Source organism: Rhinoderma darwinii, chromosome 1, assembly GCF_050947455.1.
Source record: "Rhinoderma darwinii isolate aRhiDar2 chromosome 1, aRhiDar2.hap1, whole genome shotgun sequence".
NCBI classification, from domain to species: domain Eukaryota; kingdom Metazoa; phylum Chordata; class Amphibia; order Anura; family Rhinodermatidae; genus Rhinoderma; species Rhinoderma darwinii.
The window spans coordinates 545,507,393-545,530,254 of NC_134687.1; the positions used below are offsets into that span (position 1 = coordinate 545,507,393).

A 22,862-nucleotide genomic window follows, 5' to 3' on the forward strand; every position below is an offset into this window, starting at 1 on the left:
GAGCTATGCACAGCAGAGCACATTATATACAGAGATGTGAATATCTCTGCACGGAGAGGAAAGCAGTCAGAGGTTTTCTTTTCACTTTTCCTGGCAAGTGCAGGGAAGATAAGACAGGATGGCAGGGTGACTGGGGGAGGGGGGATGGACGGAGCAGTCCTAGTCTTATCTGATGCTAATTAGCAGCTCAGATTTCAGTGTCCTGAGATGGGGAGAATCACAGAGACCAGTGCACACAGTCTCTTCCATGAACTGTGTAGTGTATAGAGGCAGAGGGACCTTCCTGACGTCACGATGGGGGTGTGCACTTCTGACGTCAGGATGGGGCCACTCGTAGTCAGCAGAATCCGTACACCGATACATTCAAACGGTGTACGGATTTCTGCTAGCAACAGGAGAAATACAAGAAATAAAATGTGGTAGAAAAGTGTCAGAGTGGCCATTTGAAACACATCTAACTCAAATAGGAGCCCAAATTCATTAACAAAGTATATTACAAAATATATTTATATTACACATGCTGCTAGAAAATAAAAAGTTGATGGAACGTTTAGTTATGCTTTAAGTACTGCTCTGAGTACTAACAAAATACATCAGACCAGAGTAAGTCGTGAAGCTGGACTCTAGAAGATATGTTTGATATGGCACATGATCTGGGCAACCCTGCTCAAAAATGCTGAAACCACTGGCTAGTTACAAGATTCAGATAAGACCAACCTCTACTAAAAAAAAAAGAAAGATTTAAAGGAAAAGGTGTGAAAAATCTGGATGGTCTAAACTCATAAAAACCAGCATGACTGTCCCATGACACCTATAACGTTTTTATAAATGTGATTAATGGTTTATGTTTGGTTATAATATCTAAAAACCTTTTATAATGTTACATGAAGTTAGACTGTATTTCTTTAAAAAGAACGTTATATTGCTATACTTAGACATGACTCATATTTATTAATTCTTAACAGATAAATTTACAGAGGAAAATGAGAATCACTGGCGTTATTACTCAAGGAGCCAAAAGAATAGGAAGCCCAGAATATATAAAATCATACAAGATTGCATACAGTGATGATGCAAAATCATGGTCAACATATAAAGTAAGAAGATCCAAAGAAGACATGGTAAGGTTCTTTATACAGTACTGGAACTGAACTTACGAAATGCAATGTGCAATATTGTGCTAAAAAGTGTTTCACTTGGATTATATAAATAAATAAATCGATAAATAAATATACAATGCAGTCCTCACTTTCTTATAGTGTAGTATTGGAAGTATTAAAAATGATGCCAATCTGAGTGGTTTTGAGCATTGAGGACAGAGGAGGAGGCAGTGGTATAGTCTTTGGCCATGTCCAATATGTGGGGTGGTGATGTACCTCCTTCTTTACCCCCTATGTTCAGAGCAGCAACATTTTGAATACATGTAAAGTTTATTAGAAAGTGTGAGCCATTTAAGCACTCACATTTATTATTTGCACGTAACTCCTTTAGAATGTGGTTGCTGATATGATTTACAGTAAATGGCTGCATTAAATGTCAATAGGGAATTAGGCTATAAAATATAGAAATAATATTTTTTCCATTTAAAAACAATTGTGGCTTCATGGAGGACCACACGATGGTTTCTGAAGTGCCTACAGGTCACGATATCCATAGGGACTCCATGTCCTACTGTGCAGGGTCCATGCACACAATTTTACCATTTCCATGAGCCCTAAGGCTAAGTAGTGTAGAACAATACTAGAAGAAGAAGCATTAGGTATAATTTTATGTTCCATGCTGCCCCCTAAACCATAATGCCATATGCAAATGTCTATTTGCCTCTATGGTAATTACAGACCTACATACAGTACAGTATCATCAATGTATTACAGACCTAGAAAACAATTATATGAACTGAGGTGTATTTGAAATTTGTCAGATTTATTACTGTTCAGTCTATAAATTTAAAGGGGTTTTACAATCACTAAAAATTGATGGCCTATCCTCAGGATAGGCCATCAATAGCTGATGGGTCGGGTACGGGACTCTGCAGATCAGCTGTTTTGTAGGGGCCACAGCGCTTGTACGAGAACTGCTTCGTCTTCATTTCTTCTTGCTCACTTTGAATCGTCGACACGCATCTAGTGTCGATTCACAGGTATTGCAGCCCTTTCTCCCATTGAAGTAAATGGGTGAAAAGGCTGCAGCACCTGTGAATCGCCGCTAAATGCGTGTAGAAGATTCACAGTTTGGAAAAAGAAATTAAGGGGAACCCCCTTCAAAACAGCTGAGCAACGGGGGTCCCGGAAGTCGGACCCTGACCCATCAGCTATTGATTGCCTAACCTGAGGATAGGCCATACATTTTTTGTGGCTGGAAAACCCTTTTAACGACTAAGGTAATTGCCCTCCTATAACCAACACTACATCTGTTCTTCTCCCTTATGTATGACATCATTTATCACCCACATGTAAGTTTAGTCTTGTATGTTTTATTTTGCTATAATAATCTTGTAAGGAGAGGAAACATGTCAGCGGCTTTAATAAATCTCTTGAGATATTCCATTTAAAAATGCAGAATAACATAAAATAATCAGCTCTTGTATTTTCTCAAGCCTTAGTACAAAGTAATCAGTTTTGTCTTGGTTAAGGTAAATTGACAGTATATAAATTAGTTAATGATTTTCTGTAACTCAAGCCGTTGCACACACTGCCCACACTGGGAATGGAGAGCTAGTAGGGTATTCAGAACTAGACGTATATGTTACTGCTATGAGAAGATGCCACAGTAAAGTGAATGCTAGAAAATTACCAAATACAATATCAAGTATACTGAAAAGTGAACAAAATACTACTCTGAGATATTGCTAGATTGCATGTTATAAAAACATATCTGGCCCCCACCCTCACTTCTTACAATACTACATTATAAATTTGTGTTTTTTATAAGCATACTCAAAATTATTAATACTTATTGTACTCTAATGAACTACACACCCAAAGTAAAGCCACTTTAATGAGGCTCTGTCACCACATTATAAGTGCCCTATCTCCTATATAAGAAGATTGGCACTATAATGTAGGTGACAGCAGTGCTTTTTATTTAGAAAAACTATCTATTTTAAACCACTTTATGAGCAATTTTTAGCTTTATGCTAATGAGTTTCTTAATGCCCAAGTGGGCGTGTTTTTACTTTAGACCAAGTGGGCGTTGTACAGAGGAGTGTATGACGCTGACCAATCAGCGTCATACACTTCTCTCCATTCATTTACACTGCACTGGCGATAAAGTTATATCGCTATGTGCAGCCACATACATAAACACTAACATTACTGCAGTGTCCTGATAATGAATATACATTACCTCCAGCCAGGACGTCATGTGTATTCAGAATCCTGACACGTCTGAATCCTTTCTGTGAGATTCCAGCAAGGCAAACGTAATCTCGCGACATTACGATGTAACCTGTCATTTCTAACGAGATTACGTTTGCCTTGCTGGAATCTCATAGAAAAGATTCAGACATGTCAGGATTCTGAATAAACATCACGTCTAGGCTGGTAGTGATGTATATTCATTATCAGTATCAGGACATTGCAGTAATGTTAGGCCTCATGCACACGACCGTGTTTTTGCGTCCGCAATTCAACCGCAAATCCACGGGTAAATTGCGGACCCATTCATTTCTATGGGCCCATACACACTATCCGTGTTTTCACGGCTCTCCGCATGTCCGCACATCCGTGCCGCAGAAACTACGGACATGTCCTATTATGGGCCGCAAATGCGGTGCGGACATGCCAATAGAAGTCAATGGGCCCGTGGAAATTGCGGATACACCGCCGTGTGTCATCCGCAGTTTTGCGGATTTGCGGAAGTGTTGCTAGGCGATGACCGGGAATGAGTTCTGTCGTCATCATGTTTTACCTAGGCTTTTTTTTTTTTCATCCGCATTTTGCGGATTACATACGGATGAACTGCGGAGGACATACGGATGAACTGCGGATGACATTTCACGGAACACGGTCCTGGAATTTGCGGACCAGAAAAACACTACGGTCGTGTGCATGAGGCCTTAGTGTTTGTGTATGTGGCTGCACATAGCGATATAACTATATCGCTAGTGTAGTGTAAATGAATGGAGAGAAGTGTATGATGCTGATTGGTCACTGATTGGTCAGCGTCATACACTCCTCTGTACAACGCCCACTTGGTCTAAAGTAAAAACACGCCCACTTGGGCATTAAGAAACTAATTAGCATAAAGCTAAAAATCGCTCATAAAGTGGTTTAAAATAGATCGTTTTTCTAAATAAAAAGCATTACTGTCACCTACATTATAGCGCTGATCTCCTTATGTAAGAGATAGGCCACTTATAAGGTGGTGACAGAGCCTCTTTAAATAACAAGTAAATGAATTACATACACCGCGTTCCAAATTATTATGCAAATGTTATTTTTCGCTGATTTTCCTAAATAGTCGATGCAAATGACAGTCAGTATAATCTTCAAGCCATCAACCGTTGGAGTATAATGCAAATTTTATTGAACAAATCTCCTAATGATAACAGATTTTTCTTTAGAAGTAAAAAACTCAAAATGCACTGTTTCAAATTATTTTGCACAACAGATATCAAAACATTTTAAAGGTTGTAAAGAGAACTAAAATGGTAATTTGTTGAATTTGCAGCATCAGGAGGTCATATTTACAGAAATCAAAAGCTCTTTCAATCAAAAAAAACTTAACAGGCCAAGTTACATGTTAACATAGGACCCCTTCTTTGATATCACCTTCACAATTCTTGCATCCATTGAATTTGTGAGTATTTGGACAGTTTCTGCTTGAATATCTTTGCAGCATGTCAGAATAGCCTCCCAGAGCTTCTGTTTTGATGTGAACTGCCTCCCACCCTCATAGATATTTTGCTTGAGGATGCTCCAAAGGTTCTCAATAGGGTTGAGGTCAGGGGAACATGGGGGCCACACCATGAGTTTCTCTCCTTTTTATGCCCATAGCAGCCAATGACACAGAGGCATTCTTTGCAGCATGAGATGGTGCATTGTCATGCATGAAGATAATTTTGCTACGGAAGGCACGGTTCTTCTTTTTGTACCACGGAAGAAAGTGGTCAGTCATAAACTCTACGTACTTTGCAGAGGTGATTTTCACACCGTCAGGGACCCTAAAGGGGCCTACCAGCTCTCTCCCCATGATTCCAGCCCAAAACATGACTCTGCCACCTCCTTGCTGACGTCGCAGCCTTGTTGGGACATGGTGACCATTGACCAGCCATCCACTACTCCATCCATCTGGACCATCCAGGGTCGCACGGCACTCATCAGTAAACAACACGGTTTGAAAATTAGTCTTTATGTATTTCTGAGCCCACTGCAACCGTTTCTGCTTGTGAGCATTGTTTAGGGGTGGCCGAATAATAGCTTTATGCACACTTGCAAACCTCTGGAGAATCCTACACCTTGAGGTTCGCGGGACTCCAGAGGCACCAGCGGCTTCAAATACCTGTTTGCTGCTTTGCAATGGCATTTTAGCAGCTGCTCTCCTAATCCTATTAATTTGTCTGGCAGAAACCTTCCTCATTATGCCTTTTTCTGAACGAACCCGTCTGTGCTCTGAATCAGCCACAAATCTTTTCACAGTACGATGATAACGCTTAAGTTTTCTTGAAATATCCAATGTTTTCATACCTTGTCCAAGGTATTGCAGTATTTCACGCTTTTCGGCAGCAGAGAGATCCTTTTTCTTTCCCATATTGCTTGAAACCTGTGGCCTGCTTAATAATGTGGAACGTCCTTCTTAAGTAGTTTTCCTTTGATTGGACACACCTGGCAAACTAATTATCACAGGTGTCTGAGATTGATTACAATGATCCAAAGAGCCCTAAGACACAATACCATTCATGAGTTTAATTGAAAAACTAATAATTAAATGTTTATGACACTTAAATCCAATGTGCATAATAATTTGGAACACGGTGTATAGAAATGCATTATTATAAGGTTAATATCTAAAATTATCCCATTTACATCAGCATGTGTCTGCAGCCCACTGAATGAAACCAGGTTGACATAAACACCATGAGGGAAAATTATTAAGACTGGCTTTTCATACGCCAGTGTTAATCCAAAACATGCTAGAGTAAGATGCACCTAAATTATTAAGGCTCCTCTCTGGCTGTTCGTGCGACAAAGTCAAATTTGCGCCATCTATGAGCGCTATCATTTATGCCAGTTTCTGGAGTAAATTATAGTAAATTTGTCAGGCTGTGGTGGCTCCGCCCCTTCTACTAGGTTTCGCTCAATGCGCATATTAAGACTGTTGTGCCGTTTGCACCTTTTCTATGCCAGAAAACTGGCATAGAACGACTAATAAATCCCCCCTCCCCATTTATTTACAGATAGCCTGGAGGGAAAAAAGTTATAAAGCCCTATTCACACCATGTTTCTTGGCTACATCTATAGGATACATTTGGTTAGTAAAAACGTAGCCAAACATATTGTGTGATGTATTTCGGCCCTGTCCTCATCTGCCTCTGGCCATTCTATTGTTCTGCACTGTCAGAGGAGCGAACAAGGGAATACTGGAAGCAACGGTTAAGTTGCACGACAGACACCACCAGCGGCCGACAGAAGCCATAAACTTTAATGTATCTGAAGAGAGAAAAATGTACACAGCGCCACATGGTGCAAGATAAACCATAAAAGCTAGTACTGGCAGGTACAGCTTAATGTAAAAGTCCGTTAGATGAAGATAGGTTGCAGCTTTCCGTATCCAGGTACCGGCATCAATGTGATTGAGCAGCAGGAGAGTAAGGGTAGTATATTTCAGTGAAATATATAAATAAAACTGGATGTTTTTTGGAGAGCGCTACTTGATATGAAGAAAAGGCAGATGAGTAATCATGAGTTGATTTATTATGCAACGCGTTTCAACGCAGGACATGCGTCTTCGTCAGGCAAAGAAATCGGTATAACAGAGCAGCACAGTGTACAGTTTAAATACACAAAGGAAGATGGGGAGGGGTTAAAAAAACCGCCAAAAAACACATATTAATCAAGAAAGTAAATAAGACCAGGTGTGTCTGACAGCATTATGTACTTTTTTAAACGCATCCAATGTTTTTTAAATGTGAATATGTACCTAATGCTGTCAGACACACCTGGTCTTATTTACTTTCTTGATTACTGTGTGTTTTTTGGCGGTTTTTTTAACCCCTCCCCATCTTCCTTTGTGTATTTAAACTGTACACTGTGCTGCTCTGTTATACCGATTTCTTTGCCTGACGAAGACGCATGTCCTGCGTTGAAACGCGTTGCATAATAAATCAACTCATGATTACTCATCTGCCTTTTCTTCATATCAAGTAGCGCTCTCCAAAAAACATCCAGTTTTATTTATATATTTTACTGAAATATACTACCCTTACTATAAACTTTAATGGGTTTTGTCGGGGTGTCTGTGGTTTTAACAAAAACAATAGTGCAGCATGCTGAGTTATTGTTTCCGGTCATCTTGGCCGGATCTGCGACGAAGGCCCTAACAGAGGCTCCAATGCAGATGAAAACAGATCCTTATAGGTTTCTATGGGCCAAATGTAGTCCAAAAAACAGGATAACATCTAGATAGGGTTATCTTTATGATACGATCCCTAATGATCAACGCAATATTCTTTGTGGGCAGTCACTAAAATCGTATTTATCATAAAGGGTGATTAGCAGGGACAAGTAAGCAAGAAAGGATAGTAAATAACCGATAAAATATATAGGTATATGACGAATATACGTGTAGATCTCATAGAACAGAGTAATGTCGGACTAAATTGTTCGCTATATTTCAATACAGGTATTTCGAGGAAATGTCGACAACAACACACCCTATGCCAACTCTTTCACACCACCCATCGAAGCACAGTACATTCGCCTGTATCCACAAGTGTGCAGACGCCATTGTACTCTGAGGATGGAGCTTCTTGGATGTGAACTATCAGGTTAGTCTAAATTTACCATAATTGAAAGCATTGCTCTTCCGTTGTATCCCACACTTTAAAGTAATTCCTATTTTTATGCATTCTCGACAGTAGAATGAGAAAATAGGCAAGCAGATGTCTAGTGGGCCGCTTGTGTGACAGAATGAAACACTGCATAGAGATGGTGGAGCTTAGAGAATACATGTGAGGAGTAGAATATTTCAAGCCAAAGGTTAAAAAATGTCTGAAGCTGACAGATCGTCCATATTTATATTAGGTAATGAAAAGATCTCTGAAGCTGCTAGATTGCCCCTGTTTATTTCTCCAATTTATCTTTCTTTCTGTATTGTGTTGTCAGGATTCTTATCGGAAAACGCTCACAAATGATATGACATTTCATGATAGCAATGTTTATTTTCTATTAACAGAATCGTCCTTTTATGTCATATTTCTCCCATGCTGCATCTTTACTATAAGACTGAATATTAAACAGCAGCCAAGTGATTTTTTTTTCTTCTAAATGCAAAACTGTTACTATTCCATGTGCAGCAACTCCAACAAATAGATACATGACCCAGCTCATTGACCCTCCAACAAAGTTTGCGAAACAAAACCTAAAGTTTGACCCCTTTGTCACATATTATCTTAGACACACTGACTCTAAAGCAGTAAAGCAATTTCATTTTGCACATTTTTTTTTCTCTCCGAGAGCAGGCGGTAAATCCATTTACAGGTAACGTTTTAGATGGCTGCTCTTATTGTATAAGTGGCGGTCGCTGAGTTCAAGTGTGATACAGCAAAACAATTTGCGTTAAATGAGTTCTGGCCTTCCAGAGCTACGCAAAAATGACACAGAATTGAAAACCTGCTGCATTAATCTTCCCGTTTCATGTGTATCAGGATTTGGTGAGGTGAACAGAAGGCTTAATAAAGGTACTTCAGCAAATTAGCTTTTTGTTGTTTTTCATTCCTGACACCCAATTTCAAAGCCGCCCAAGTTATCAGCCATGGACTTGCTAAGTTAATTGGTTTCCTTTTTTTTTTTATGACGTTTGATTTTCAAGGTCATGACATTTCACCTTAAATGTAGCAGTTGTGTCTTATACTAATGCACCAGTTCCTTCTTCCTCTTCTGTATCTTGGTGGTGTGCACTACGGGGTACTATCTACGGGGAAAAAATGTCATGTGTAATAGAAGGGCAGGTATAGATCTCATAGCAGATCAGTTAGAGCAGAACTAAATTACGTCGTTTTTGGTTTTTTTAGTGAAATAAACTATTACAATACACAATTTTCCAGTTTTTCTTTATATATATGCTATGACATACTGGAGAAAAAGAATCAACAAGCATTATCATCAATCACCGTCAATCATCATCAGTATGTGAACTAACTGTAAAACTTAAAGGGGTGTTAATGCTTTAACCCCTTAAGGATACAGCCAATTTTAATTTTTTCATTTTTCCATCGTCGCATTTCAAGAGCATTTCAATTTTTCATTTAATTTTTCGTCGTTTTTTGCGGGACGACTTGTATTTTTAATGGCACTATTCCATGTGACATATAATGTACTAAGAGACTTTTACAAATATAGTGGTGTGGAATTGAAAAAAAACAAATAATTCCACCATAGTTTTTTGGGTTTAGTTTCTACGGCATTCACTGTGTGGTAAAAGTTACATGTCAAAGGGATTTTCCAGGGAAATAAAATTATTAATCACTTAACTCTATCTAAATACATACTTAACTTACTAATATATCATTTATAGAAAATGTGTCATCTTCTATCAGTTTTGCAAGTAGCGCCACCCGGCCAGAAGCTCTGTTTTTTTTCTGTATTCCAGTCAATTGTTCGACACAGGCTTGTGCTCGAGCAACAATCCACACACTGTCCTGTGTCGACACGTCATTCAGCAACGTCACAAATGAGGACTATTGTCCTCGTATTTTGCCTGCCCATCTAGCTCTCCCTTCTACTTGACTTTTACATCCCTCCCCCTGCTTTTATTAGCTGCACTGCGTCACAGAATCACGTGAGTGCAGCTCTGTTACATTCAGTAGACCTAGATTCTGTAATCATTAGCGATACATGGCGCTGGAGCTGTGTACAACTATCCAATTATAAAATAGGCATTTGAAAGTGGGTTTTAGCGACAATGAACCTGCTGATGCCAGGCAAATATGTGGATTATGTTTGCAAGTGGTTTGGGATGGGAAACTACAGTAGTATAATATGGGGATGGGGAGAGTTCAGGGCACTGCACGCAGTGAAAGATAAAGACATGGGGGATGGGATAAAACGTGAAATGTTTACGGGAACTAGAATGAGGTGAAAAACAAATAGTGAAACAATACATTACACTTATGGTGTAATGGCTGACAGACTGTACACTGGAGGTTGAATTTGCACAACCCTGGGAAGGATAAAACACGTTGCAGTAAGAGGTGGAGAGGTGGAGTGACACATGACCCATGACAGAGGTTATTTTTTTATTTTTATCACTGGACCGCGCTCGAGTGTAAGACCGCCTAAGGCCCCATATGCATGACCAAATTTTCATCTCTCCGTAAATACTGTCCATAAATAAGGATCTGCAGTCATCCGTAATTCATCTGTATATACGGCTCCGTTAAAAAAAGACGGAGGGTGCAAATTATGTCACCAACATGTTGCCTAGCAATGCTTCCGTAAATACGGACGGTTTATGAATGCACATCCGTAGCCAGGGCCGGCCTTAGGGGTGTGCGAGCTGTGCGAGCGCACAGGGAACTGCACCCTCCCAGCATGCAGGGGGCGCCACTGGGCTCTGACTCTACTCTTTGCTCTGTTCTAAGTTACACACACGGAGTAAATAGCCGAGGAGCAGAGGAGGAAGCTCCGCCCATAGCCCGTCCTGCAAGAAGCCTGTGATCCTGTCAGCAAGGAGATATGGTTAGTGTCTGTGTGTCTCTGTGTGTATATGTGTGTGTGTGTATACAGTGTGTTTATACAGTATGTGTCTCTGTGTTTGTATATGTATATGTTAGTGTGTGTGTGTGTGTGTGTGTGTGTGTCTCTGCATGTGTTTATGTCTCTTTGTAAAAGTGTTTGTTCATTATTAAAGTAGAACAGATAAAACAAAGACATCTGTGCTGCCTCCTATATATCCTGCTACCCCTATATACCCTGCTGTCCCCTATATATTCTTCTGCCCCATATATATGCTGCTGCCCTGCTGCTTCCTATATATCCTGCTGCCTCCTATATACCCTGCTGCCCCTATATATCCTGCTGCCCCCTATATACCCTGCTGCCCCCTAGGTATCCTGCTGCCCTGCTGTTTCCTATATACCCTGCTGCCCCCTGTATATCCTGCTGCCCCTTATATAACCTGCTGCCTGTAGTAAGAAAAAAAAGGAGGAAACCTCCAGCTCACCAGTAATTCCGTCTCCGAACACCTCGCACGGATCCCCGCTACGGCCGGCGGTCAGTAGATCAGGAAAGAGAAGAAAGTGATCCAGCGCTGTGTTTTGTTAAAAAGGAAATTCGTTCCCAAATTTATTGTGAAAAATGGTTAAAAATTGCAGGAGACGCAGTCTCAAGGAGTATGTATATAGCGGGCTAGATGGCCTTGGCCTACGCGTTTCGAGCAAGCGTGTTGCTCTTAGTCATGGCAAAAAAGAATATGCATATTCTTTTTTGCCATGACTAAGAGCAACACGCTTGCTCGAAACGCGTAGGCCAAGGCCATCTAGCCCGCTATATACATACTCCTTGAGACTGCGTCTCCTGCAATTTTTAACCATTTTTCACAATAAATTTGGGAACGAATTTCCTTTTTAACAAAACACAGCGCTGGATCACTTTCTTCTCTTTCCTAACCTGCTGCCTCTTATGTACCCTGCTGCCCCTATATACCCTGCTGCTATCTATATACCCTGCTGCTCTTATATACCTTGCTGCCCCCTATATAACCTACTGCTGCCTATATAACCTGCTGCCCCATATATATCCTGCTGCCTCCTATATACCCTGTGGCCCCCTATATATCCTGTTGCCCCTATATACCCTGCTGCCCCCTATATATCCTGCTGTCCTGCTGCTTCCTATATACCCTGCTGCCCCTATATATCCTGCTGCCCCTATATATCCTGCTGACCCTATATATCATGCTGTCCCTTATATAACCTGCTACCTCCTATATACTCCTGCTGCCCCCTATATATCCTGCTGCCCCTATATACCATGCTGATTCCTATATACCCTGCTGACCCTATATATCCTGCTACCCCTATATATCCTGCTTCCCCCTATATATCCTGCTGCCCCTTATATAACCTGCTGTCCCTTATTTACCCTGCTGCCGCTTATATACCCTGCTGCCCCTTATATACTATGTTGCCCCTTTTATACCTTGCTGACCCTTATAAAACATGCTGCCCCTATATAGTCTGCTGCCCTTATATATATGCCTCTGTGTGTATTTTTATATGTGGCTGTGGGTATAGTTATCATCTACAACATTATCTGTGCTCAGAGAGTTATCGCTGTGTTATAAGCGGTGTTACATAGGACTGCAGGTAACATCTACTACATTATCTGTACTCAGAGAGCTATCACTGTGTTATCTGTTGTGTTACATAGGACTGCAGGTAACGCTACTACAATATCTGTACTCCGTTATTACTGTGTGTTATCCGTGGTGTTACATAGGACTGCAGGTAACTTCTACTACATTATCTGTACTCCGTTATTACTGTGTGTTATCTGTAGTGTTACATAGGACTGCAGGTAACATCTACTACCTTATCTGTACTCTGTTATTACTGTGTGTTATCTGTAGTGTTACACGTGAAATCTGCACGTGAAATCTATGACATTATCTGTACTCAGAGAGTTATCACTGTGTGTTATCTGTGGTGTTACTGCAGGTAATACTACTACATTATCTGTACTCAGAGAGTTATCACTGTGTTATCTGTGGTGTTACATAGGACTGCAAGTAGCATTAACTACATTATCTGTACTCAGGGAGTTATCACTGTGTTATCTGTGGTGTTACATAGGACTGCAGGTAACATCTACTGCATTATCTGTACTGGGTATATATGGGTCTGTTTGTGAATGTGTCTTTGTGCTTGTAATATATGTACCTTTTATGTATTTGTATATGTTCCTGTCTGTGTATTTATTTGTGTGTGTATTTGTGTCTGTACGTCTATATATTTACCTGTATGTATATATTCCAGATATGTGTATGTATATTTGCCTGTATGTCTAAATATCTGTCTTTATGTGTGGACAGTATATATGTTCCAGTATGTGCGTGTCTATATATGTGGTTAATTTTTGGTTTGTGTAGGGGCGGCAATAGAGAGTCCAGCACGGGGTGCCATCCAACCTAAGGCCGGCCCTGTCCGTAGCCGTCCGTATTTATGGAAGTACCTATAGGCTTCTATGGGAGAGTCTGTGCCGTAATTACGGACAAGAATAGGTCAGGTTCTATAGATTTTTCAGCATGGACACCCATCAGTAAAAATACTGAAAGGTGTCATGGGCCAATAGAATTAATGGGTGAAATATACGGTCGTGTGCATGGGGCCAAAGAGGAATCAGGGGGGAGCAGGTCAGGAATTCACACAACTCTGTACATTTAATTTTGTGAGCGTTATGAAAAAAACACAGTGCCTTGGCTGTTTCAGTAATTCACATTCACATACCAGACCTGCTCTCTTCTTATTCTTCTCCCTTTCTTGTCTGTCATTAGTCAGTTTGCTTACCACAATAGGAATCATGGGCCCCTCTTCTCCTTAGGTGGTTTTTCTAGAGGTGGGAACGCACATAGCACGCATTTATGCCGTTACCTATGGATCTCATAAAAGATCACATAAAAACCTAACTAGCACCTAACCAAGGTAAAGAAATGAGTTTCTGTATCACAATGTGGATTTCCTTTTTTCTGATGCAAATTTAGATGATAAGTTTGTGTTAATACTCCTGGAATCTTCATTAGTTTCTTGATGGTATATGTGATGCTGGAGGTAAGCACAAAACTTTGCTGCAGGTAACAATGGCAGTTGATGGCAAGCAGAAATATCTTTCACTTTGCCAGTAGATGCAATTATTCCTAGCTTTTGGCTAGACATTCATACTGTACTGACTGAAACAACGACGTCTGACTTATTGCATTTTCTCAAATCATTTTCCTTTTGACTTCTGCCAAAGGTTGCAGTAGCTCTTAAAAATTGTCTATGAGTTCTCAGGAATATAGTTTAGGGAGAAGAAATACATTGAGTACCAGAAAGCAGTGTTCAGATAGATATATTAGGGGAAATTTGACTGGAAAAAAAAATGAACTTTTCTTGGTTTGCTATGCAATGATTGTTATTTTGTAAGGCTCTGTAGGTCTCGCCATCAATCATGAATAAACCTGAGAAGTCTTAAAAGCAAGAAATTAAAGTCTGCATAGCTGGCAGTAAAAGTTACATGTAAAATCATTATGCCTTTTTTATCTGCTGCTAAGATGAAATGCCTATTTTCACCTTGACTGTAACAAGTACTTTGGTGATTTTTATTGATATACATATATATATATATATATATATATATATATATATATATATATATATATATATATATATATATATATATATATATAAATATATATAGAGAGAGAGTATCTATATATACTAGTATATATCTACATATATACAGTGTGTAAAAACAGTGTGTATATATACAGTGAAGGAAATAAGAATTTGATCCCTTGCTGATTTTGTAAGTTTGCCCACTGTCTATGATCTTGTCCCTGACATCCTTAGAAAGCTCTTTGGTCTTGCCCATGTTGTAGAGGTTAGAGTCAAACTGATTAATTGAGTCTGTGGACAGGAGTCTTTTATACAGGTGACCATTTAAGACCGCTGTCTTTAATGCAGGCACCAAGTTGATTTGGAGCGTGTAACTGGTCTGGAGGAGGCTGAACTCTTAATGGTTGTTAGGGGATCAAATACTTATTTCTCTGTACACAATGCAAATAAATATATATAATTTTGACAATGTGATTTTCTGTTTTTTTTTTAAATATAATCTATCTCTCACTGGTAAAATTAACCTAGCCTAAAAATTCTAGACTGTTCATGTCTTTGACAGTGGGCAAACTTACAAAATCAGCAAGGGATCAAATACTTATTTCCTTCACTGTATATATATATATATATATATATATATATATAGAAACAAACATATAAATTGGGTGAATAAATTTCATTTTTTGCTATTGAGTGCTGCTTCTTTGCTCGATTTTTTCCATATATATATATATATATATATATATATAGAGAGAGAGAGATGTATCTATATATACTAGTATATATCTACATATATACAGTGTGTAAAAACAGTATATATATATATATATGTATATATAAAAATAAAAAAATATATAGTGAATAACAGTAAAAAAAATATGAAATATGACAGATGGAGTATGACAGATAGAGCATGCTTTCATAAAGGATATGTGAGCTTTCCAACGTTTAAAATAAAACACCCTGCGGTGCCCACTGCCCTGAACGCCACTGCATGTAAATATTGCAGTGGCACTCAGGTCCATACATGGTCCACCCGATCTCTTACTGTCTGTGCAATGTACATGACAGCCGTACATTGTATTAAAAGTGTATCCTTGCTGCAGCCGTGTTATAAACTGTCGGTTTACATACAGCGTTCAATGGGTGCCGTCGGTAGGAGGGGGTGGCATTGTAGTTTTTTAAAAAGACGTAATTGGAAAGCCCTCTTATTCTTCATGAATAAGAGGGCTAGATTTTAAAAAAACAGAACACACCTTTAATTCATTAGCTATCATGATTAAATGTCCTTTAAGACTTTATTTTCCGGGGAAGGTTTCACATTATGTCAAACTTCAATCGCCATGTGGTAAACTAAGTTCGATTCATTTTCGATTAATTTATGGTGATCTAAGTAAGGTTCAGCTTTGGCCTTATTTTGCAGCATTAATTTTTTCTAATTTCTTAGTCTACCCGCTATGAAACATGAATTAATCCTTAAGTTCTACCATGTTCAGTAATATAAAACATGTATACTGTACGCAATGCCACAATGCCCACTCTATAGGGCTGTTCGGCAGCCCAGGACAGCCTTAGTGCAAAAGTAGGACTCTATATCTGTTACATAGACAAAAATATATGTTCCGTCTAGGGTCCCTCTCAACCTGTTTCAAGAGGCTCTCATATAAATAAACCACTGAAAAAGACATCACCAATTTGGTTCAATTAAATGCTCTCCATTTTTCCGGTTTTCGGGTTTTTTAAAGTTCACTCTTATTTTTCATAATAATCATTAAAATTTATTTATTTTCTCAGCCTTTTTCTTGATCCAAAGGTCAGAAACTCAATCTCTGCCCAGATTCAAGTTTTTAGCTCACTACCCCCCCCCATTTTCCTATATCGTATACCGACTCCAACGGTTCTCTTATCTTTAATTTTATTTGGTTCATACACCGAAATCTTCAAACTGACAAACCATTATAAACATATACTTTGCCCAGAAACGGTAGAAGTTCGAGACACTCACAAAAAGTATGGGGAAGACATAATTCACCTATTAAGACAAAAACCATTACTAACATTATTTAAGATTACTTACCAGCAATGGTACTAATGTTACTGTTTTCAGTTATTCCTCCATATATATATATATATTTTTCCCTACTTCTCTCTTTCTTCTTCTATTTCTTATGGAAAAGGGCATTATAAGTATATTTGAAATTGGGTCTATATATTGTCTCATATTCTTACAAACATATAGCACGTCCAAAGCTATCTAGGAGGATAGGCACTCCCCTATACTTACTATCGGTAATTGCACACAATAAAATAAAAAGAATATACTTACAATTAGGGTTCAATGTAGAAGGAAGTTTGAGCCTCGGCGTCTACGAATGGTACCACTTCCGGTTTGCGTTCCAACAGGTCCACATGACCCTGAAACGCAAATTAACAACATATAAATTCAACCGGAAGTGACTCTAGTCTCCACGGAAACAAAAATCACAAACAGTTATGCCACTACGCAGCGCTTTTCGCTCCACAAATAAAAATAAAAATGACAAAATAACCTACAGGTTTATACTACCTACTTATTTCTGATCCCCTAATAAAAGTTACAATAATTATTCTCAAGGTACATTAGAGCGTGGCGAGCGCCGAGTCTTAGCGCTTCCGGCTCCCGTACAGGGAAAGTGCCCACACCTGAAATCAATTAAGACCTGCTATATATAAAGATACCAATACATGGCAGTCAGTTCATCCCAGCCATGACTAAGAACGCAGCTAGCGTTTGAAACGCGTAGGCTTCCTTTATTTTCCTACTTCTCTCCCAGCACCTGAGGACATCATTCCGATTGACCTCTTTTAATTGAATATATTTTTTCATTAAACTTGGAACGAGTTCCTTTTTAGTTGCAGCTACGCTGGATCCAAAACCTCTTTCTCTTGAAATTCATACAACGCGTGCCGACGCGAGGATCCGTGCGAAGTCTACAGTACATCAACTTGTACTTACAAGGTGAGCTGGAGGTTCTCCTCTTTTGTTTTTCTACATATACTTCGGCCACGTACCTCACGTGCTCACCATTTACTGGAAATCTATATATGTATATATATCACTTTTTCCTTTGAACTACAAACGCATTAATACATTTGCGTACAACAGTGCTGCAGGAGAGACCTTCATATGTGAGCCATCTACAAGGATAAGCAATAACGTAAACTTCTGTACAAATTTAATACAGTGGCTAAAAACTTTCTATCTTTGATTTTAAATCACCCACATTTCAACTGGAGACAATATCAGTGGGGAGAAAAAACCAAACTCAAGCATTAAAATGACTCAAGAAATACCTCTCACTAGAGCCCAAATGGCCGTAAAAGTGTTTGGAAACCCAAATAACATGAATATACAAGACCAGGACCTGGAAAACTTGTTCCACAGTCTCGAAAAAGATATGGCCCAACAAGCCAAAATTTGGTGGGATTTAACCACCTTGAATAACTATATAAGTAAGAACATGATTCCAAGAGGCCTAAGGCTAAGGAAAATACCCTCCTTCAATTATTCAGAAACTTTCAATGAAGAATGGAACAAAACTCTATCAGACTGTTCCATAAAACTCATGATGTTAATCACAGAACAAGAAAAAATTAAATTAACAGAACTGGAAGCAAAAATTTCTGAAACGAAATGTAAAATAGACAGTTTTCCCAGCTCACCAGACCTTGTAACCCTTGAGACTCGCACCTCCCAATACATAGACAAGCTTGACCGAGCAATAGCAGAAACGAAAAAATCAAAATTTCAAAGAGATACAAGAGATTACAGTTCTAATGAAGTCTATAACTGGAATAATAGAGACAGAAACAGAACTCGACCCAAACCCATTCTTAAACAACGAAATCAACGCAAAAAACAAAGAGACATACTCCACAGAGTAAGCTTCAGCTCCACAGAGCCAGACTCATATGACGGACTCTCTGAGGATGATTCCACCAGGACACGTACAAAATTCAACTACAGACAAGATGCCAGCCAGTCTATGTCAAAAAACGAAGAAGGAGGGGCGGCAAGAAACATAGACCGACAAGATCAGGTCCTGAGCCGCCACCTCCGGTCCCGCAAATTTCAAGTGTAGATCTGAACGTCACTAATCTATCATCTACTATGCTCACATCATCTCAAATTGAAGCACTGTCACTGGGACTGAATTTTGCTCCTAACAATAACTTCGACCCTTTCACTACCCTTCTTGACGTAAATAAATTTATCAGGAACTTAACCGTCAAAAGACATTTTCTTACACAAGAACATGATACTCCTGAGAATCCAGAAGAAGAAAACACACTACTATCACCTCCATCTCTACCAACAAATACACCAATGGAATTCCCTAAAAAATCTAACCGAGAGTGTTACCAAGTATCAAAAGATCTGTCATTTGAAGAGTTACAAACCATGGTTTGCCTAGACAGCCTACGTACAGAGGATCCGGACATACTCACAGATAACAACATTGATTTCCACATAACCAACCCCAAATATTATCCTAAACAATCAAGGACAGAGTCTATGGACCGTTTCCAGACGACTGTAGAAAAAGAACTTCAAAATCTATCTGATAAGATCAAACAAACCAAAATTGAACAGAATCTTCCCCTCCGTCTAAAAAACGCAGTAAAAACGCTCAGAAATAATAAAGAAATAACCATCAAAATGTCTGACAAAGGTGGTGGAATAACTGTAATGAACAAGTCTGATTATAAAAACTCCATCCTAAATCTTTTATCGGATGAGAACACCTACAGATGTCTCGACAATAATCCCACAACAAAAATTCAGAACAAGATGAAAAATCTATTAAACGAGGGCGTTAGAGAAGGACATATCAATCAGAAACAAGCAGATTACATCTTTGTGGAACAACCAATCACACCTATTTTTCATGCTCTCCCCAAAACACATAAAAATCAGGTCCCACCACCCATGCGTCCGATTGTCTCGGGGATAGGCTCATTGCTGGAAAGACTGTCAGAGTGGCTAGACACGGTACTTCAACCTCTAGCCCAAAGAACACCAGGGTTCATAAAAGATACCAAAGATGTTTTATCTTTTTTTCAGAATAGAGTATGGAATGAAAATGATGTATGGCTTACCTGCGACGTTGTTGCACTCTATACTAGCATTCCTCATCAAACTGCATATGCTGCACTAACACACCATTTAGCCATGTACAGCACCTTCACCAAAAACTTTCAAAATTACATACTAGACATCCTTATGTTTTTGATGACAAATAATTATTTTCAGTTTAATGACAAATTCTACTTACAATTAAGAGGGGTATCAATGGGAGCAAAATTCTCCCCATCAATAGCCAATTTAACCATGGCTTGGTGGGAGGAACAGTATATTTTTTCAACTAATAACCCATTTGGACACAACATAGCATGGTTTGGTAGATATATTGACGACCTCCTATTTATATGGAGGGGCGACATCTCAAACATTCAAAAATTCATTGATTTTTTGAATTGTAACCCATACAATTTACATTTCACCGATAATTTTGATAGAACCACAATAACATTTCTAGATTTAGTATTGGAGGGGAAAATCGGGTCTATTATACAAACTAAAACCTTCCGTAAGCCCACTACTGCCAATACCATACTACATGCCAGTAGTAATCACGCAAAGAAAACTATCATGGCCATCCCAGTTGGTGAAATGTATAGAGCAAGAAGAAATTGCAGCTCAGAGGAACAATATACAGAAGAACAACAACAAATACAATTAAGACTAAAAAATAGGGGTTATCCAACATGGTCTCTCAACCGGGCCAATCATATCACCAGAAGAGTCCCCAGAGTTGATCTCCTCGAACAGTCTCGCAAAAAGAAAAAACTAGACCCTAACACACCAGTCCTAGTATTACAACAAAGTAACCAGTTTAAGGAAATGAAACAAATTATAAATAAGTATTTACCTATCCTGACGGAAGACGATGGACTACGGTCCATTCTACAAGGAGGCTGTAAAATAGTGGCACGAAAAGCACCCACATTGGGTAACATCCTTTCCCCGTCTCTATTTGTGTCAGAAGAAAAGAATACAACAACCTGGTTAGAAAATAAGGGCTTTTACAGATGTGGTCAACACCCATGTAAAACATGCAATATAGTTCAGCCTATTAAATCCTTTTCAAACTCAAATAATTCCGAAACGTTTAAAATACAGAATTACATCAACTGTAACACTACCTCGGTAGTCTATGTTATTGAGTGTACCATATGCAGCTTAAAATACATAGGCTGTACTAGCAGAAAATTTAAAACCCGCATCCTGGAACATCTAGGCTATATAAGGAACCCCAATATTTGTAATACATCGAATGTGGCAAAACACTTTATATCATGTCACAACAGAACTATAAAATCATTTATATGCTATGCTATAGAAAAAGTACACCCCCCAAAAAGAGGTGGTGACCTTCAGCATAAAGTCTACCAGAGAGAGGCTTTCTGGATATTTAGACTCAACACTAGAGTCCCTAATGGTCTGAATTTAAGAAAGGAACTCATGTTCCACTATTAACATACAAAAAGTATCAAGTTCACAACAATCGTATAAATCATTTTTCAAATTTGATAGGTGTACAACAGATATTCGACTATCACTAGCCTAAATTCAAACATGGTTTAAGATGAAATAAAGCCATCAACTCATCTAATCATTTGTCATCTGATTAGTTTAAACCAATTACAATTTAATATGACAAGATTTATCCGTATTTGTAAGGTTGTCCTTAAAGCTAAAAACATCTTCATATTTATACTTCCTTAAACCCTATATCTGTTACATAGACAAAAATATATGTTCCGTCTAGGGTCCCTCTCAACCTGTTTCAAGAGGCTCTCATATAAATAAACCACTGAAAAAGACATCACCAATTTGGTTCAATTAAATGCTCTCCATTTTTCCGGTTTTCGGGTTTTTTAAAGTTCACTCTTATTTTTCATAATAATCATTAAAATTTATTTATTTTCTCAGCCTTTTTCTTGATCCAAAGGTCAGAAACTCAATCTCTGCCCAGATTCAAGTTTTTAGTTCACTACCCCCCCCACTTTCCTATATCGTATACCGACTCCAACGGTTCTCTTATCTTTAATTTTATTTGGTTCATACACCGAAATCTTCAAACTGACAAACCATTATAAACATATACTTTGCCCAGAAACGGTAGAAGTTCGAGACACTCACAAAAAGTATGGGGAAGGCATAATTCACCTATTAAGACAAAAACCATTACTAACATTATTTAAGATTACTTACCAGCAATGGTACTAATGTTACTGTTTTCAGTTATTCCTCCATATATATATATATATTTTTCCCTACTTCTCTCTTTCTTCTTCTATTTCTTATGGAAAAGGGCATTATAAGTATATTTGAAATTGGGTCTATATATTGTCTCATATTCTTACAAACATATAGCACGTCCAAAGCTATCTAGGAGGATAGGCACTCCCCTATACTTACTATCGGTAATTGCACACAATAAAATAAAAAGAATATACTTACAATTAGGGTTCAATGTAGAAGGAAGTTTGAGCCTCGGCGTCTACGAATGGTACCACTTCCGGTTTGCGTTCCAACAGGTCCACATGACCCTGAAACGCAAATTAACAACATATAAATTCAACCGGAAGTGACTCTAGTCTCCACGGAAACAAAAATCACAAACAGTTATGCCACTACGCAGCGCTTTTCGCTCCACAAATAAAAATAAAAATGACAAAATAACCTACAGGTTTATACTACCTACTTATTTCTGATCCCCTAATAAAAGTTACAATAATTATTCTCAAGGTACATTAGAGCGTGGCGAGCGCCGAGTCTTAGCGCTTCCGGCTCCCGTACAGGGAAAGTGCCCACACCTGAAATCAATTAAGACCTGCTATATATAAAGATACCAATACATGGCAGTCAGTTCATCCCAGCCATGACTAAGAACGCAGCTAGCGTTTGAAACGCGTAGGCTTCCTTTATTTTCCTACTTCTCTCCCAGCACCTGAGGACATCATTCCGATTGACCTCTTTTAATTGAATATATTTTTTCATTAAACTTGGAACGAGTTCCTTTTTAGTTGCAGCTACGCTGGATCCAAAACCTCTTTCTCGCAAAAGTAGGACTCTTTAGCTTAGCATGCCAACCAGTTGTACAGCATGTGTCTTTGTTCAAGGTGAACACCGATTGTATCAAACTTTTTCTACATCACCATCAATTGGTGGTATGACATGGTCTTGTTGGTTACTACTTTTTTACTTCTTTGAGTTTGATGT

The 22,862-nt window shown here is 38.7% G+C and overlaps 1 protein-coding gene across 1 annotated transcript in view; it reads left to right on the forward strand.

The window, feature by feature from the left end:
• Positions 1–22,862, forward strand: part of EDIL3 (EGF like repeats and discoidin domains 3) — a 665,920-nt gene that overhangs the window by 504,774 nt on the left and 138,284 nt on the right. Inside the window, exons 6-7 of the mRNA XM_075837572.1 lie at positions 966–1,121; positions 7,843–7,987. Coding sequence (XP_075693687.1) covers positions 966–1,121; positions 7,843–7,987 — 301 coding nt within the window. The remainder of the gene's footprint in view (positions 1–965; positions 1,122–7,842; positions 7,988–22,862) is intronic.